The 20,536-nt window shown below is 41.8% G+C and overlaps 1 protein-coding gene across 1 annotated transcript in view; it reads right to left on the bottom strand.

Annotated features, from left to right (window-relative positions):
* The window catches only part of LOC306961767 (neural-cadherin), a 424,067-nt gene extending 421,257 nt beyond the window's left edge, over window positions 1–2,810 (bottom strand). The window contains exon 1 of the mRNA XM_079554643.1: window positions 1,344–2,810. Coding sequence (XP_079410769.1) covers window positions 1,344–2,352 — 1,009 coding nt within the window. The 5' untranslated portion in view covers window positions 2,353–2,810. The remainder of the gene's footprint in view (window positions 1–1,343) is intronic.
* Between the last annotated feature and the right edge of the window lie 17,726 nt (window positions 2,811–20,536).

The following is a 20,536-nucleotide window of genomic DNA, read 5'->3' as shown; positions in this document are numbered from 1 at the left end:
TACCCATTTTTTGGATAGTTTGCGTTATTATCAATGCTTGTAATAAGGAAATTGTCTTTGTTGATATTGAATATAGTAAAAGGGCCAATCTGCGAACTATTGTTGTTACATTTAATTGGGGTTATAGCTTGTAATGATCCACTGAAGGGTGCTGAGGCTTCATTGAGAAACAATGATTTACAGAGGTGATTAAATCTGGAGAAACCAGTACTTTTTTTTTTTTTAATTATTGAAAATTACCAACTTTTATATGGACTGTGTGATTTTTATGAACAGAATGATTGTTAACAAGTATGCATGGACTACGTTTCAACTTAACTTCTGATTCATGTATTAGTGAGTGGGTCAAAAATGTCCTGATTTGCTCTAATTCATCCCATGCACAAGACTAAAAAAGTCTGTGCATCAACTATTACATTATTCAAGAACGGTGTATACCTTTTAACTTTCCAAACAGACACTTTGTGTGTGGCTGAAAGTCCCCCCTCCTCCCCGTATTCTTCTCAACACAATGTTTGCTATTCACATGTTAAACATTTCATAAAAGAGCTGTCCTCGAAGGTGCAACATCCTGTCACTTGAACAACATCTATTGTACTGTGTATAAGCAACCATACTGCAGGTCTCCATAGCAATGTGAGAATAATATAAACTGCTACTACACAGAGAAAGGAGCACTTTATATATATTAAAAAAAAATGATAATACGTTTTAACCGCATTCTAAATACCATCAGATCCAAGTGAATAATGGCTAGCAAATCCATAGTCAATGTAGAAAGAAGAACACCAGGCAACTTTTCTGTTGCCTGGTGTGCCCGTCCTGTTGCACCATCCATCCCAAACCACACATAGACGCCCAGCAGACTTCATACACGGTGATCACTACATTTTTAACAGCTCCCCTCGGGCACATGTGTCTGATCCTTGCACACCAGGCTCTAATAAGTGCCAAACCAGCCTCACTGGGCCACCAACCTTTTCAAAATGCTAAGACCTATTTAATATAATCCCGCTAACCATATTTGTTTGCACTGGAAGCTGCTTTACAAAGGTATATCCAAACACACACGCATGTGCTCCAAACTCAGAGTCAATTTCCTCCTCATGGTGTTCTTTTACACAGGAAATCTTTTATATGCCTAAATCACACTGAAGCACATTGAAGAATAAAAAAAAAAAACTACATTAAAAAAATGTCAGATAATTTTAAATCAATCAAATGTGCCACATTGCACTTCTATTCTCGCCATCTCCCCCACTGCCTCTCACAGTCACACTGTCACGCACACGCGCGCAGAGGGTGGGAGCGCGCGTGCATGGACGTCAGGTCGCTCTTCTTACCTCTCTTATCCTGAACTTTCACGCTGATCTCCACCAGTGGCTCAGTCTCGCGATCAAGTCTGCGCGAGATGATTATATCCCCCGTGTCGCGGCTCACGCTCACCGGGGAGCTCTCCAAGTCCGGCTCCACGAGTTCAAACACGGCCGACTGGAACCGGACCGGGTTTAGGTTCATCACCACTGACCCAATGCCCGCGTCTTCGGACACGTTTATGAGCAGCGGCTCATCGGACTCCTCCAGCAGGGAGCGCGACTTTCTCGTGCCCGCTTTGCCGTCTCTTTTCCCGGCTTTGAGTGGCCTTTGCCTGGGGTTGACCTCCACCACCACGCTCCGGCTGGTGCGTGGGGGCCATCCTCGGTCTCTAGCAAACACTTCAAACTTGATAGGCTCATCCAGACCCAGAATGGAATCGACCAGGAGAACGTCTCCAGTTTTGGGCACCGCGTAAAAACTCCCATTTCTAGGCAAGGCAAAGTAAATGAGCTCTGCGTTCTTTCCGCTGTCATCGTCCCGAGCAGTGAAAGTGTAGACGGCTGCACGGAGCGCAGTGGCATCGTCCAAACTCAGCTTCACATCCGCGGCGGGGAAAGCGGGCTGGTGGTCGTTCGTGTCCAAGACGTCCACTTTGATTGATGCGACGACAGGAAACTCTCCATCCTCTTCGCCGCACAGACCGCAGCACAAGCCCACATCCAAAATGTACTCCGCGCGCTCCTCTCGATCCAAAACCTCGGATGTCTTTAACAAAATGTGTCCTCGCTTGTGGTGGGCTAAGACGCGGAATTTGTCGCTTCCGTCTCCCAGGAGTTTGAAGTGCGCCGCCGCTGTGCCGGGCTCTTCGGCACCGCAAAGCCACTGTGAGTTGAGTCGCTTCACCGGAACGCTCAAGCCATTCACCCTGGAGCTTGGAGATGAGTTTTCAAACACATGCCCGTGGAAAAAAGGCAAGTCCGTCCTGTTCCCGAGCGCTCCAGACACCAGTGCTGGCAAAAACACGATCCAAATCATGATGCTCGGTCTTACTGTCTGCTATTGCGCCCGTGCCAGATAGAAATCCATGGTTCCACTCGCTGGTCCTGATTCACTTTTTTTGACCCACAACTTGTCCAGAATAAAACTTGAGCTGTAAGCATGTTTTTGAGACACGCGCGTGAACTTTCTCTGAGGGCTGTGCGTCCTCCGCGCGCAGCTCTCCTCCTTCTGCTGCCGTCTGTGAATGCGCGGCCCAACTGCTTCTCGCAGCTCGAGCGCGCGCCTGGCTCTCTCTCCCTCTCTCCCTCTCCCGTGTATGGCCGAGGGTTGTTTCCGCCCGATCGAAAACTAGGACCGCACTTAATCCGCCTTGTGTTTAAGTTGCTGCGCGTCGTGCGTGGCTAAACGGCGGCTTTCCTCCCGGATGAATCACACCTACCGTGACCGGGGAGCAACTCACATCTGCCGCTGATGAGATGCGCTTCATCACGGGGACGTCACGCTGAAATGATTGTTTTTTACGCATGCATGGCCGAGGACCGCAACATTGCGCGTGTGTAGCGCATCGAGGCGGAGTGCAGAAGTAACATCTTTTCTCATCTGAAATTAACTCCCCAACGAGGGAGTACGCGCTGGAGTCACACTCGGCGCGTGTGAGTGCGCGCGCTCGGACCATAGAGTGGCCACTTGTCCCTCTTTTGGTTTATTGCGCATCGATTCATGAACCTGCCCCCCCATTCACACTTATTTAGATAATCTATACTTTTTAATGTTGCAAAGTGAAGTGAAAGGTTATCAGAAAGAACAACATTCATTTCCACACTCATTAGATACAAAAAATTTGGTGTTTTGAGTTTTTGGGAGGTTCGCTATGCGTCCAGCCTTTACCTATAAGAAAATATGCCCGAAAAAAATGAAGACAGTAAAACAAAATCAAAGAGCTAAAAAGACTAAAGCCAATTAGGATAATAATCAAATATAAAACAATCAAATCAATCAATAAGTAAAAACACCAAACAATAAAGGCAATGCAGACAATGCAGGTGGCATAAACAGACAATGCAGGTGGAGAGGAAAGTGTAAAGAGAAAACGGACACAGACATAAGAAAAATAAGGTACTACACATTTTCATTTAACATTTTCATTCAGAAAAAAATTTCATTTCATGTGTGGAAAAAATGACCAGATATTGCCAATATTTGTGGAAACAACATCACTGCTAAACCAGATTTATCCATCCATCATCCATCATCCATCCATCTTCTTCCGCTTTATTGGGGGCCAGGTAGCGCAAGCGGCAGTCTGAGCAGAGATGCCCAGATTGAAATGGAATAAGATAATACAGTATTGACAGGCCAATTTGATTACATTTCTTTATTTGCTAAAATAGATGATTGAATTTTGTCTTCGATGTTTTGAAAATTTCTGAGTTTTTAATGATTTTTAATCTGCTGACGGTGATGTCCCCGTCTCGCTGCCTTTAAAACCAAATACAGATAGCGCCCAGGCACTGTTAAATTGCCTCCAGGAAGTAAAGTAGAGGTTGGCTCTAAACTTTTTAAAGTTTAACAAATCTAAAACAGCCGTTGTAACGTTTGGATATCCTTTGGATTTTTCTACTTTAGGCCCTTTGATTCACCACTGAGCAGTCAGAAATCTGGGTGTGATTATTTACAGCTCCTTCAAGTTGGATCAGCTGATCAGTCCGGTAGTAAAAGTTGGCTTTTATCAGTTACGCCCTCTGAGTAAAGTAAAGCCCTACCTACCACACACTGATCTAGAGCGTTACACAGTACTACGGATTAGACCAGGCCTCCATCCATCGCCTGCAGCTGGTCCAAAACGCTTGCTTACTGGCTCAGGAAAATATGATCATGTAACTCCTGTTCTGGCTCCCAGTGAGCTACAGGATCCAGTTTAAGTTCCTATTGATGGTATTTAAGTGTTTAAATGGGGTGGCTCCATCTTACCAGTCAGAACTTCTGTCTGTTCATGTCTCGAGGTCGGCAAATAAAATGGTGTTAGTTGTTCCTAGATCACCGATGAAAACGAGGGGTGACCGTGCTTTTGCTGTTGCGGTGCCCACACTTTGGAACAATCTTCCCTCGAGCGTCAAACAGCTCAGTCTTTGAATGTTTTTAAATCTCTCTTAAAGACCCATTTGTTTACACGGGCCATCAACACAAGCTGAGCAGGATTTTCTTTGACTGTTCTTGTTATTATTGCTATTGTTTCTGCATGTAGCAGTGGGAATGGCACAGTGATAATGACCTTTCAATTTCTGCTAACTAGCATTGTGCCATGATAAACACACTTTGAGTGCAGAACTGCTCACAACTGATCCAATGTTGGCTTTAATATAAGAAATAATAAGATTACTGAAAAATATGGTTTGATATGTGTCCATTAAGACTGTGTGTGTCTGAGGGAAATCCTGAAGGGACTGAACCAGGACAGCCCCTTTTCTCCCCTCCCTGAGCCCCTGCGATCAATGTCTCGCCTTTACCCGTCCAGATCCATCACTCCCCCTTCCAATAACACGCCAGTCCATCGGATTAAAATAACGTAAAAGTCGATCATGTTAAACACCAGGGACGATGTGGGGCTGTGGGTGGTAAAGTAAAGACTTCCAACTTGATGCACAAGCAATCCGAGCCCTTTTTATCACGCCCTGTTGGCTGCTCTCTGGTGTACGGCCAAGAGAAACTCAAGACAGACTAACATTTAATTTAGCTGAAATGTGTTTTATCAGTGCTCATCTTCCTTCTTCCCCCTGCACATGCAAACTCAATTCTACATCGACCAGAGACAAAATCCTTGCAATAAGTTTCAAACACAGAGCAGCGCTGCAGCGGTTATCCATAAAAAACTCAAGTCATCGACCGAGTCTGGGAGCGTGTCGTTTGAACTCCCACTCCTGAAAACACCTGCTCACAGTTTAAAAGTTTATCAAAAGACGTCACGGCTCCTCGCTGCACGGCATTAGAGCCAAACTTTAAGCAGAAGACAAGGTGAAGCGAATTGCCTTTACAAAATGTGTTTACTCAATGGAAAAGAAAATCCACTTGCTAGCTATTCTCAAGACTATTGTGGGTCCCATTTACAGGATTTCTGTCATCCAAAATATTCTAAAAGATAAAACAAAATAGGTGTTTCATTTGTGGCTCTAACAATGTGGCATCAGAACCAAACATGGTGAAGCTGTGTTTAAATTTTATGCAGCAGTAATCTGGCACAGTCTTTCAAAAGATGTAAGTCAGGCCTCAGCTCGATTAAATCATTTTTCATTGCCGATGCCATTTAGCAATCCATATATGACAGCTTAAGTGTTTTTTTTTTTTCTGTGCCCTTCACTATTTACTCTATTTGACTTTTAAATAATCCTATGTCATTAAATACATACCGCCTTTGCTATGCCCAATCCCATCAGACCTTGGAAGCTAAGCAGGGAAGGGCCTGGCAGGACTTGGATGGTAGACCGTTTGGGAACACCAGGAAGCCTAGCGAATGTCTAGTCCGTCAGTCTACCCCAGGGCAGCTGTGGCTACAATAGTATCTTACCACCACCGAGTATGGAGTGAACGAATAGTGCAATGTAAAGCGTCTGTGAGTTCTTTGCAGCACTTTGAATTACATTAAGTATGAATTGTGCCTTATAGCATCATCATCACTTGCTGTGGTGAAACCTCCCATGACTAAACAACATGCAATGTTGATAGAAAAATGCTTGCTTTAGAAAACAAGATCTCTAAAAGTACATTACTTTTTTTTTTAAATCAATTTATATTAATTTTATGTTTAGCCAACATTCCACAGTATGCAAATAGGGTCACACTTTGTGCCGTACCCTCACCGACACACGACCCTGAGGTGAAGCAGGTCTTTGTGAAGCAAGCGAGCCGAGTGTGAAATAGACAGAGGCAGAGATACAGCAGATATGGCCAGTCCTTATTGAGTCAAGAATACCATTCCCCCAAGCGCGAGTGACAAAAGCCCGGTGAGCAACAGGCCGAGTCATTATCTCCTTTCATCTCTTTATGTGTGCGCAAGCAACAAGTCCAATATATACAGTACAGTAACTGCCTCTCCTGTACACTACCATGGCAGAAAACATTGAACAGTGTACCGAAAACTGGTAATCCGGAGAAGTGGGCTTCGGAAGTTGCATTTTGTAATAAAAAAAAACATCTGTAGTAACAGTGCAAAATGTAATACGATCTTCAATTCATAATGTAATAAAACACATTTTGTAATAATGTGCAGCATTTAGTAATACTTTTCTCAATTCTGTCGGATTTTTCACTTTTTACTGACTATTGTGGCCTCCTATCAGAAGTACTAATATTTCCAATTTGTTTAGTCCAAAGACTTTTGGAAAAAACATGAAAACATAAGAGCTTAAAAGGATGATGGAGAATTATCAACTATCACACTATTTTAATTAGAGGAAGCTTTGAGAAATGTATTACCCCAAATAGAGGTGAGTAGGAAGGAGGAAAGGACTGTATTTGTATAATGTCTTTCACAGACAGAGATAATCACAAAGCGCTATACATGGAACAATTTTAAATTCAATCCTGATGGAATTTAGACTGCCAATCTGCATCATCGGCTCTCCGACCACCATTAACCACTCACTCTCACACACAATCTTGTTCTGCTATCTTAATGAGGACACTCATAGACATAATGTATTACCCAGACCCAGACCCTAACCCTGAACCCTGAGACCCTAACCTTAATCTCAAACAGTTCTTCAAATAAGTGAGGACCATCCAAAATGTCCTCACTTTACAAAAATGTCCTCACTCTGTTGGGTAAAAACTGGTCCTCACAATATCATAAGTACAAGAACACACACACGCCATTAACAAACTGAGTGCTAACTGCTTCACCACCGTGCTGCTCAAGATGTATTTCCCTTCATCTTCATATTTGATTTTTAAATTTTGTACATAGAGTTTCTAGAATGGTGTCGGACCCTGCAAATACCTTTTTCAGATATTAAACATTTTTAGGGCATCATGTTAACCACCGAAATTTCACATTTGGCCTTATTGATGTTTTGGGTGACTGATGGGCTTTCCTGAGTAGAACCCAGAAAGCATTCATGTCAATTTACCACGTGAGTCATTTTTGGACTTATCTTCTCCACTATGAGTAAATGTGGCCTGCAAACTGCTAACTTTTGGTAAAGCTACAAATGCCTCATGGACAACTTCTTCAAATCAGTCTAAAAATTTGTATGCTACTGCTTGTTTTACTGGGCCACAAAGATGCCAGAATGAGTGCCAAGTCAATCATTTCACATATACATCTGTTGCTCATCAGAATTTTGCACTCTTACCCAAAGTTAATGTAAAGTACAGTACCTCCAGATGCTTTATGGCACACCACACTGAAAAAGCTATTACCTAATTCTCTTCTAATGATGAATCTGGCTCGTCGACATTGTCACATTAAGATCACTTGGCTGCCCTTGTCGTAAAAGTTTTTGGCCGCCTCCGTCGGCGAGCGGCAGAGTGGAAACGCTTGGCACTGAACCTGTCATCTTCTATTCATTATGACAACTGACAGATTGCACCGCGGATCATTCAAATCCACGCAGACCCAGTAAATCTCAATAAAGTGGAACGTCAATCTGGCTGGGGCTCTAACCAAGCAGTTTGCGCGCCTGCACCGAGTCCCTCCAGAGCAAGGAACAAGCTGCTAGATTGACACGCAACACACTGCCTTAACCGCTATTGATTACACCGTCCGTTCGAACAACCTTGCCAGATTTCATTCCTCTCTCTGTCGTCTCCCGCTGCCCATCTCAACACAAACAATCACACAATTAGTATATTACCAAGAGGCTCCCCACCAATCAAGTTTTGGTCAAGTGATTGGTCTCTTCCCCTCCTGGAACCGCCACCTTAACGTGGTGGGGGGGGGTTTGAGCACTCGAATGATCCTGGGAGCTCTGTTGTCGGGGGCTTCGTGCCCCTGGTAGGGTCTCCCATGGCAAACAGGTCCTAGGTGACGGGTCAGACAAAGAACGGTTCAGAAGCCCCATATGAGAGACCAACAGGCCCGGTTAGAACCATGAGGCCGACCTTCCGTGGACCCACCACCTGCAGGAGGAGCCATAAGGGGCTGGTGCAATGTGAGACCCGGAAACGGACAAGTGGAAGAAAATGGATGGATGGATGGATTGGTCTCTTTGCGGTGGATGGTAAGACAGTTGAAAAGTGTAAGAAACATCATTCAGTCTGGCTTTACGGAGTTCGAAGTAGCGATATGACACCCATGTGGTTCTTCGGACTCAATTCGAATGGACTCAAATCAAGTTAATTTTATATTGTGTATGATTTTGGAGATAAAGCTAAAGAACAGAGCACATAAACTGCATAACCCAAAAAACATCGCCACAAAAAGTCATCACTAATATTTGGTTGGACCTCCTTTAGTTTTGATCACAGCACACATTCGCTGTGACATCGTATCCATAAGCTTCTGCAATGACAATGATCCTGTACTGATGATGGTAGAGTGTGGCCACTGTGCAAATCCCTCTCCTGCACATCCCAAAGAATCTCCATGGGTTTGAGATCTGGACTCTGTGGTGGCCAATCGTTGTGTGAAAGGATTAATTCTCCCAGGGCCACATTTCCACAATGTGAGCCCGATGAATCCTGGCATTGTCATCTTGAAATATGCCCATGCCGTCAGGGAAGAAGAAATTCATTGTTCGAATGACATGGTCTTTCAGGATGCAACCCCAGATAGTGAAATCCATTTTTTATTTTGGTTCAGGCAGTGTACAAAGAACACAAAAATCACACATTTATATTTAAAGACTGGTGAAAAATAGCCAGTGCAATCTCGAACATAGCATGCAGCTATTTGTGGGCGTGTTGCACATAATTTATTTATTATTTGTAAGTGCCTGCAGTATCTGATATGTAAATGAAAGAATAGTGCGTGAATACAAAATGCACTGCTAATCCCATTTAGTAAGTACTCATTTTGCACCAGAGCAAACACTTGGTAATTGACCCCCTATAATAGAGTATAATAGTATGTCAAATAGTGTATAATCGTTTATTATTATTGTCTAAAAACATGGTCTAGCTTTGCCATTCATTTCATGTCCCGAACCAGCTTGAGTTAGTTTAGTTTATTACAACAAAGACGATGTGCAAAGACATTAATTAAAGACGCAGTTTTAGTTTCAGTCCACACAGAATCGTGCTAAAACTACTGCAATTACCCAGTTGTGCATCTCTACTCCTCATCATCACAGTGACACGCCATCATAGGTTATGCCAAACAATAAACTGACAGTCTTAAACTAGCCACTAATCAGCATGTGGACAAATGATGGGTTATATACGGAGGGAGATTGGATAAGAGAGTGGAAAGAAACAGCGCTCGGCTTGGCTTTACCGAGAGGAGAAACAGGCATGAGTTCATTATCCAAACATACTATTTCGTCTGCCCCTCACCTGCGCCGAGCATGCCATCAGTGGAATTATCTTGATGGGGAGATAAAGAAAGGCGAGCTGGAAGAATATGCTCAACAAGCCTATTGGAGGTGAGCCAATTGGACTTGGACTGAAAACACAATCTGGAGAGCCACAGAGCTGCAAATTGGATGCGTATAATGTGGGTGTTTGTGTGTGTGAGGATGTTAGCTTGTATCTGATGGCGGACAGGCACGAGCAGAGAGATTCGCCCCGAAGCACTTATAGGCTCCCAAATGAGCAAATGCATACCCTTTGAGGGCGTGCTGCAAGGATGTTGGTCTTATGTCTCTATCGACTTTTCTGACCGGCACGCATAACATCAGACTGTCAAAAATGGAAAATCTGAGGGAAAAAGACAAAATAATAGTCGTAACGATTTTCTTTGCTATTTATTTGTTCTTTGGTTTGTTTGTTTGATGTTCTGTAGAGCTCGCTCACAGCAGGCCAAAGCGAGCATGGCGGCTTGTACCCAAGTACAAAGAACAGTATTTGTGATCGTGTATTGCGCAACTGTGGAACAAAACTATTGAAAACCAACAAATACACACAAATATATCATTCCATGTAGGATTTTCAAAGGACTCTTACTGAACTCTATCAAAGGATCCATATCTGACTTGCCATAGTTTATTATAGCCTGTCTCAACAGAGCTACCACAAATGTAAATCTTTCTGAAAGGGGAGACACGGGAGGCGGGTTAAATGTCTTGCCCAAACAAAATGACAGTGGCTCTTTTTTTTTTCTTTTTTTTTTTTATTGTAAGTGAAATACATTTCTCCTAATGTCTCTCAAGTACACTTCCTCAGCCTCAACAGGAGTTATGGTGCCAATACTGGAGGGATTGGGTTGGTAAGGATTCCATAGGCCTCATTATTGCACAAAAAAAAAAAAAAAAACGCCACTGGGGCCAGCGAGAGAATGAGTTAGTCCACAGCATTGATGTCTACTATACATGGATCTCTAAAGGCTACACTATCCAATGCTTAAGCTTTTCAATATTTTATTCAGCTGCACTTAGCTTCGCTGTGCCCTGAATTTATACTTCTCCATCTTTCCAAGGAGGTGAAAAAATAATTCCATAAAAAGTTGATAAACATGTATATGTAAATGTAATATTGAGGTGGTACAGTGGTGCAGCTGGTTATGACTTGCAGTAAGAAGGTCCTGGGTTTGATTCCTCGACCATCCAGGGCCTTTGTCTGTGGTGTTTGCATGTTCTCGCAATCGTCTTGCCTGTAGTGGCGGTGTGCTTTCTCAGAACATGAGTGATGCTTTATCTGATCTGAAATGTTGCTCCCTCTCTTAATCCAGATTTCTCACCAAGTGGACTCCAAGAACAATTACAGTCACTCCTATGTGTTTAATCAAATAGAGTTCTGCGAGTATAACCAACAGATTCAAATTAGCGTGGGCTGAAGAAATTGGCCCAGTGGTTGAGTGGAAAGCACTTCTCAATACTAAGCCGTCCCAGGCTCGATCACCAGATCATGTGTTTCCCTCCAGATGCTGCAGTTTCTGTTTTCAAATAAGATTAAATTATCAGCGTTTATTTGAAAGGATAGATGAAGAATAGGCAGCAGTCTGGATGACTTATACAGGAGATGTTTATTTACCATCGGTGCAGGACCCGGAGACATGAACTCGAGACATTGTGCTAGTCCTACCATTCAAGTCTGTCTATGCGTCCACAGAAAAGGGATGAATACCCTCTCAGAGTGTCATACTGATATGCAAGCAAACATTCAGTGGCTGAGAGTGGGCGCCTGAGCACCACAGTCAAGGCTATGACAGAGATAGTACGACTGTACAGCTTGACCCAGTATGATAAATAGCAATTTAATGTTATCCTCTAGCAGTTAGAGCGGGTCTCATGATCTCATGATCAGGGGTTCGAATCCCAGCTGCTGAAGATGCACACTGTTGTTGTGTCCTTGGGCAAAACACGTCTCACACACCTTGCCTCCAGTGTATGCATACATTGGTGTATGAATGGGAGTGTCAATGAGTGACCGGTTCCTTGCTGTAAAGCACTTTGGGCCGAATGAAGGTAGTAGATGGATAAATAAGTTGAGACCATTTACCATTTATAAGATCACACATGGCTATTTTTTCACCTGTAGTCCCCGCGCCAAGATGTAAGTTAAGCATTAAAATACATTTACAAGAGACCTATGATCATGGTGAGTAATGTAACAGTTCAGCATTTGGACACCACACACAAGATGCAGTATTGATTCTAACAATGTAATACAGGGCCCTCGAGAAATATTGGCAACTCTGGTAAAACTGAGAATGAAAAACTAAAAATGCCTGTTGACCATTTCGATCTTCAACTCAAAAATATTCATATAACGAATCTGCACACACAAAAAGTTAACCCAGAAACAACTGAAAACAAATCATTTGCTTCGTATCCAAGGTTGCAGCTCATGTGCTCACAAACAGTTGCCGGCGCAGTCACATCGCTTCCGTGCTGTACTCCTTACACTCCAAACACAAGCAGGGTTTGCACCTTCTTATACATGTGAACTGCTCGTTATCAGCCCAGTATGGCATGGTTTTTATTTAGACGGGGCGATGCACAATGTAACATAGACCAAAAGGAAACATGTATTGTAACAGGTTATAGAAACAATGCTAATTTACAGATGAAAATTAGCCATTGTGGCTAACTCTGGCATATTTACATGTGGACTTTGAGGACTCATGTTAATTAATATGCACTGTCCCATCTTAAATAAAATAAATAAATACATTTCCACCTATAGTCCCTGGGCAGGTTGATGTTACAGTACAAAAACTGATTTTAAATGTAGATGAATACGTGACCATGGATTTATACATTTTAACATCATCATCAACATACATTTAATTTAAATACGTATGAAACATTATACAATTTTCCTTTTTCTATTTTTGTTTTTTACACTTTTTCTAGTCAATGGCCGCCCCCTCATGACGTTGTTGCTGATCATGAGCAAGCTTGATTTTCTAGAAGCTATTTTTATAGTTAAATGCACAGATGTTTTAAATGTAGTACATGCAATAATCTCTGTTGGCAGTGTGTTCCACTGACCCATTGCGATTACAGAGAAGGCACTGTTTAAAGCTAGACTGAAACATATGGAATACATTTTTTTATTTTGTTTTGAAAAGGTTTTTAGTACACTGCACTTATTTTCCATACGTGATTCACTGATCTTGATCTACAGGTTCATAGGCTGAAGCACTGGAGAAGTTATACATTATTTCATTATCAACAGTGGCACAGCAGTTGACACTTGCCACACATCGGGAATGTCCCAGTTTTAATCCTTTCTGTGTGGAGTTTACAGGATTTCCCCGTATATGCAGTTTCCCCTTCCGCTAAAACATGTACAACAAGGTCCCCTGTGAGACCCGGATAAATACGACTGTTTTTTTGTGCACTTCGGTTCAGCTTTACAAATAAAGGTTGATGGATTCATTGATAATAACTGCATGATGAAGTGATGAATGAGTAATGTTACTGTTTCCTGCCCCCCAGGTGCTTATGTTCTTTTTAATTGATTGTTTTTGAGGTATGCAGATTATTTTTGAAAATATGAAAGTTTCAAGGGCAAACAGTGAAGACATTAACAGCTTGCATTTCTAATATTTACCAGGGGTGCCAACATTTCTTGAGGCCACTGTATCCTTTTAAATGTATGCACAGAGAAGTTGAACTAGAGGACACATCCAAGTTGTTGTTGAAAGTTTCCATTAAAGTCCCATGGTATCCAAAATATGCAGTTAGCGGCTTCTAAATAACGTAGGAAATTTAATTAAAAGAGTTTTTCAAAAGCCCTCTCTGGACAATTTGAAATGTTAATATTCTTGGAGCGCCGCAGTCCCTTTGTGGTAATGTGTTGTGATAGCTGTCACTGCACACGGCACGCTCTCCAAGTGCGAAAGTGGAAATATGTATTCTGATCCAATGATAAGCGCTGGATCCAGCGATGGATTTTAATCAAAACGCTCAAGGAGAGAGTTGTTGTGATATAAAGTGCCATGAGAGGGTTTAGAGTTGGCAGAGCTGAATTAAAAAGTCAAATCTGGGTGTTATATGATCAGTTAATTTGAAGTCAGAGTCAATCTAATTTGGGAATTGATTACAATAAATTACAAAAGACAAGGGTGCAAGGTTCGCTCTTAGCTACCCATTTCCAGATCTTGATCTACAGGTTCATAGGCTGAAGTACTGGAGGAGTTATAAATGATTTCATTATCAACAGTTGACACTTGCCACACATCGGGAAGGTCCCAGGTTCAATCCTTTATGTGTGGAGTTTATTGGATTTCCCCGTATATGCAAGTTTCCCCTTACCGCTAAAAACATGTACAACAAGGTCCCCAGTGAGACCCGGATGAATAGGACTGTTTGTGAGTGCGGGACAATGGCTACAACCCAATTGTCTCATGTGTATTCATTAACATGGAGTGTCCCTAACAAATGAAACATGCTGCATTAGTAAACACCACATTGCGCCCATAGAGAAATGCACACAAGGCAAACATGAATAAATTTAATTACATGTACAGTATGGATTGAACAAGGAACTTTATTTTGTTTGCAATTGCAATAAACTTTAATGTCTGCAGTCCTCTAAAATAAAAGCCAAGCTGAAGTATAATATGGTTTGGTGGTTGTTAGTGTGCACCTGAACGCCGCTGCATTCATTAGCAGCTCTCTGGTTCGGTCTATTGTTTAATAATCAATTGAGAAAACATTCCACTCCGGAGCCAGCAGTGTATTAATGGATCTCAGGCAGAATCACTGTTATAAACATTACAATCTTATTACTTTTTTGTTTGGCTTTATTCATTTTTAATCAGTCTAAAAATCAGACTTTTTTTTTTGGTTTCCTTGCAGGGATGAAGTGAAGAGCAGAAACTATGGGCCTTTTGTGGGTATGTATGTATAAACACAGTGTGCATTCATTCTTCAGTTGTTCCTTCTAACTTTCAAGCCATTAGAATTCCACAACACATTAGCTCAATGGTTAACACTCCTGCTTCATAGCAAGATGGTCTTGGGTTTGACGCCAGGACAGGGTTGGGTCTATCTTAAAGAAACAGGCCACCATTTTTTCATACTGAGATATGTTCTTACCTGAGCTTAGACGAGTTGATGCGTACCTGGTCTTTGTGTGTGCCCTCAGTCACGCAAAAAGACCAAAGATGTTGTTAGCATATGGCCTCTCCCAGCATATTCCTATAGCTCGAAACAGGGTGAAGTTAGAAGTGACCAAGCTCTTCCACGGGCACGCACAAATACCAGACACGTATCAACTTATCTAAGCTCAGGTAAGAAGTATCTCAGTATGTAAAAACGGTGGCCTGTTCCTTTAATGGAAACTGCTTCCCAACTCTCTATTTTGTTTTCTGGTTTCCCCACCACTAAAATATGTCTGGATGCATTTTCCAATAAAATTCTGAGTTTTCTGGTTTTCTGGTTAGAAAGGCTAAATGAATACAATAATAAAGTAGCAGGTCTATTCTTGGTGGAATAGGTGGAGATCTTGTCCAACCATACCTGGCATAGCTGTTCCTGCAAACCTGGCAATAGAAAAAGAGTTGGACTGCCAATACGGTACTGTTTACAACCAGACAATAAGTTTTACCTACATTAAAACAACATTATACCTAATAAGGGTGACCTTGTGTCTGGAAAGTTATACTTGGAAGTGGAAACTTAATTTTCCGCTTTCCCTTGCTGCTTTGTTTCACCTCAGCCTTTCAAGTTGTTTTCACAGGCACTGCACCTTGGATGTTTTTTTTTTTGCAAAGAGGTCACAAATATTATCCACCTAACAAATGCAAATTACTGTCTGGAGTCAATAGCAGGAAAAGTCCTTCAACTTAATCTTTTTCCGAGATATTCCCTGTGGACCGCATAGGCTCACCTCTGATTGGCAGAAGAAATCTTGGGGCATCAGAAGTGCCATCATCATCATCATGGCTGTTATGGGACCGCTGTTCTGCCTAAGTGACTCCATTTGGCCAATTAGCCTTTGCCAGGAAGCGCTTCTCTATTAGCTTTCCCCTTCCTTGGCTCTTAATACAACAAAGTCAGGCCGAGGCATTTGTTAGCTAATTAGGCTAGCGTGACATTCAAGCGCAGGGATGTTTTAGAGCAACAAAACCCCCATAAAACATGTTGGAGAAATGAGAGCCGACAGTTTGGAGATGACAGATTAGGGCTGAATGGAAGACACGGGCACCGGGAAAGCGCTTGCCCTTGGCGCGGCTGTTTTACAATAGCAATTAGCGTGTGTCAAGCATAAAGCTAACTATCAGGTCTGTCGTAGTATTTGCATATCCGAAGGATGCTAGAATGATAGCGCACACGAAACAGCACTTGCCAGGCGTAATTAGAAGTCTAGCAATGAGAAGAGAAGGGAGACAGGCCAAAACAGTGGCGAGATTCCCGTCTTAATAAGGCTTGTCAAGAAGGGCTTTGCTTCCATGCTAATGCCAAGACACAGTTGCAAGCTAACAACTGTTCTTATAGCCATAGAAACAAATAGGCTATACAGCGATCTAAATCAATACTAACATGATTTTAGTCTGTAGAAAAATTTAGCCTAGGGTGACCAGATGTCTAAAAAAATATTGTTTGGCTGCTATTGTCTATGGGACAGCACATGAGCGCATAGCAACACTTCGCGTCACGTCATTTGCAAGCAGCATACACAGCACATATGCAGTGAATACAGGCACGTCTCAGGTCTGTGATGGACAAGGAGATCACTGCAAATGTTAAGGACAGAGACGTTGAGAGACACTCACTAGAGCAGCAAGTCCAATGCACTCAAAGCTGGAACATCAGAGTTGTCTGATTCTCTAACCTGCTTCTTTGCTCACACATCGCAGCGCTATAGTTGGTGAATTAAGGTAGAAGGTAGAAACACTTGTTTTCACTCCTATGGTTGTATTAAAGCCTTTAAAAGAGCTGCAGTGCGTTCTGTGCTGACGCATGCATGCACGTCACTGTGAACGTATGTTTTTCAGGCTTTGAAATCTGGTCAGCCTATAATAATAGTTTCCCCATTTTCTATTGGTACAATCAATTTATAACATTCGATTGTTATTGCTAATTTCCTGTTGTTGTTAGCATTAGTCATCAAGTAACCTCATGAGTAATCAAAATGGTTATGAATTATTACCGAATGTACAGACATTTTCAGATTTTACTTTAGGTAATAACAGTGTGTAAAGGTGGTTTCTGAGCTAAATCTATTATGGTAAAGTTTTCAGCTTTAGTGAGGTTGGATACACTTGTAGTTGTCAGTACTGTAAAACATTTTTTTATATGTTAAAAAAAACTCACAAATATAGCAAATATAGTGAAATCAAAATGCAATGCTTTTATATGCAGCTAAAGTCAAGGCTGAAAATGGTTCTGAAAACAAATAATCAAACTACAATGAAACAAATTACTCCTGTTGCTGATTCACTTTTGCACGTGCTACTCATTTTGCACATGAGCAAAAGCTTGGTAAATGACCCCCTCACTGCACGAACATCAGTGCTCTGTCTGCATGAGTCGCAGCTGACCAATGAAACGTCAAGAATTCGGCCCACAAGTGGGAGATTGGGAAGCAGTACTGCTGATCCAGGGTCACTGTTTCCCTCCGACAGCAGAAATGAAGCCTGTAGTGAATACAGAGGCAAAGACTGACTCCAGATCAGCGCTACTGAGGGGGGATAATGCATTCAACCAGACTTTATCTGAAGGGATTGTACATTTGAGGAGTATGGAATAATTGTACTGAGGTAAAAAAATAAAATAAATAAATACAATAATTATCCTATGTCTGGCAACCCTGATCAGAACGCAAACAACTGACAACTCCAGGATAAGCCGCGGTAGCCAAGACTGATTTCTATATGCATAATCTAATGGGGAAAACAAGCAAAACAATCTTGCAAAGTCTTACTCAAAAGTACCTTGCATTTCCACACTTCTACTTCAATCCGGCAAGATAAACAAGCCATATTTAGCTATCAGGTTAAATCAGGATTAATTATGAGACACAGAGATAAGGCGGGAAGCTACTTAAGTGGCTCTGCTCTAAAATGGATTATTTTGGTAGGGTTTATGAGATGTATCTGTTTTTGCGAGTCTCCACACTACACGTCAACATTTCTCCCCATTACGCGCTTTTGCTGTCGTTTCGCACACTGGCCATTATCTCGCCTGTTTATCTCAAATAAACCAAGGGGGCCACCTCTAAATTTTTTATGGAGGAAAATGATCCAGATTAATAGCAGTGAGACGTGCAGTATTTCAGTCTTTGTGACATTTAACGAATACCGACCTGACCTTATCCTTGAGTCGTACTGCCCATTATTCATTTTTTCAGCTTAATGCGATTGGACATGTAAATGATATTGTGCTTGTTTTGTTAACTGCTTAAAGTAATGTACGTGCTTAAAGTAATGTACGTGTTTAACAAGCATTATGTGGTAACACTGCTTTAAAGTACACAGTTTTTAAAGTGTTGTTGTTGTTGTTGACATTTAATTGGTGCCGTCTGAGATGTTCTAAATGTTAACATCAGGTCTGGTACAAAATGTTGTTTTTCTGATACAGGCATCATGATGTTCTTCTGCAATAAAAAAAAAACATAATGTTACAAAAAAACAGTTGTAGCAAACTGTGTCACTATGCATTAGTTCTACCGCTGAAAAGTGGTCTAAAAGTGTCCGAGGATTCTGCCAGGACAGTAGAGGGCAGCACTGTACATTTGAGCACTTTGACCCCTTAACCCTCACCTGAACTGCGCACACCAGTTTGGCTTAACCCAAATCTAAAAGCTTCTTGAAAAAGGTGTCAAAATAGCAACAAAAACGAGGATGAAAACTCAACAAAAATGTGACATAAATCAACAACAAAGCAGCAACAAAAGAGTGACAAGAAAGTGACAAAAACATGACGAAAAAAGCCCCCAAAAAGTGACAAAAAACAATAAAAGAGCAACAAAATCATGCCAGAAAAGCAACCATAACACAACAAGAAACAGACAAAAACATGACAAAAACACCACAGAAAAGGGACAACAAAAGAGCGACCAAAAGATGTCAAAAGAGCGATAAAGACGTGACAAAAATGTGACATAAAGAGAGACAAAAACCCGTCAAAAATGTTTCAAAACGGCAGCAACGTGACAAAAATGTTACAATCATTCTTTCAAATGAGGCATTACACTGTTGCTCTTCAGTCGAGCGGCTTCATAGATTTGGGTAAAGCCGAACGGGAGAAAATGCGCTCGGTTAAGGCGAGGTTACACGCAAAATGGTAAATGGTCTGAACTTACTGTATATAGCGCTTGTCCAGTAGACTGGACATACAGGGTAAACAAGTGAGTGAATGGCGGCTACGGCCGAGCCGAACCAATCACGACCGTCACAGAGAATTGACATGGTTACGTCACTCGCTGCGCCGCTATGTGTACAACAGTGACACGTGCAGAAGTTATTAGCCAAAACTAATCAGTAAGTAGTCGAGGATTTTGCCTCAGCGTTCTCCTCAGTTCATATTTTGTGAATTGGACTACAGTTGTCGTCACGTCCGCTAATTGCTGATTGGTTTATTTCACTGACAGTCTCTGCGCGATAGGCCCGCCCATTCCGGCAGCACGGTGGTACAGCGGTTAGTGCTTGTGCTTCACAGCTAGAAGGTCTTGGGTTCAGTTTGCATGTTCTCTCTGTGTCTGTTTCCTCCAGGTACTCTGGTTTCCCCTACCACTAAAAACATGTACAATAGGCCAGGATGAATGATGTGTGTGTTTGAATGCATGGTGGTCAGAGGGACTATTGGTACAGCTGTTGAAAGGGGCTATATAAATAAAGTTCTTCTTCTTCTTCTTCTTCAGCAAGGAACTACTCACCCAGTCACACTCTCATTCATACACCAATGTGCGCAGACACTGGAGGACACAACGACAGTATGCACCTGCAGGAGCCAGGATTCGAACCCCCAACATTTCAATCAAGAGGCGACTCACTGTCGCCAAAGTAATATCTAACAGTTAAACATCATTTAAATATTTCCAGTTTGGCCTTTCATGTTATTTCACGCCAAATGTGCAAATTTGTTTTTTACACACTGTTTCACATTGAATTTTTAATGTTGTATTGCATGACTAAAATAGAATCTCTTGCACACTGAAAATCTTGCAACAAAAGTGAGATTTATGATACGAGCATTACACACGACCTCTCCAACGCACCTGTTATGAAATAGATGTGCGACACACCTGCTCTCTTTAATATTGTATTGCAAGCATATTGTGTGTCGTCACGGCCTTACCAGCGATACCACCATTACTGAGTGTTGGAATACAGACACCAATCTACTATTTTCAGTCTGACCATACAACATGTGAGAGTAATTAGTCAGAAAAGTACACAGCAGTAAATACACACATTCTAATCTATGCAATATATTGCTCATTATACTGTATCACACATTAAGCATCACAACTTAAACAAGCCGTGCTGTGGTAGCGTTGTGTTGTTGTGATTTTTTTTCTTTCTTTTGGTTAAATGTAATTTCCTGAAAACCTTGCTTTGATGGTGAGAGCCTCATATTCTCATCATGTCATTTTTCAGGAAACAGTTGTTTGGGATGACTTTGATGTTAATAGAAAGCAAAATATGGTTTTGAATACTCCAGTCTCAGAA

Source organism: Gobius niger (assembly GCF_951799975.1).
Source record: "Gobius niger genome assembly, chromosome: 4".
NCBI lineage: Eukaryota > Metazoa > Chordata > Actinopteri > Gobiiformes > Gobiidae > Gobius > Gobius niger.
The sequence above is the reverse complement of the archived record's forward strand: the minus strand, read 5'-3'. Positions and strand labels throughout refer to the sequence as shown.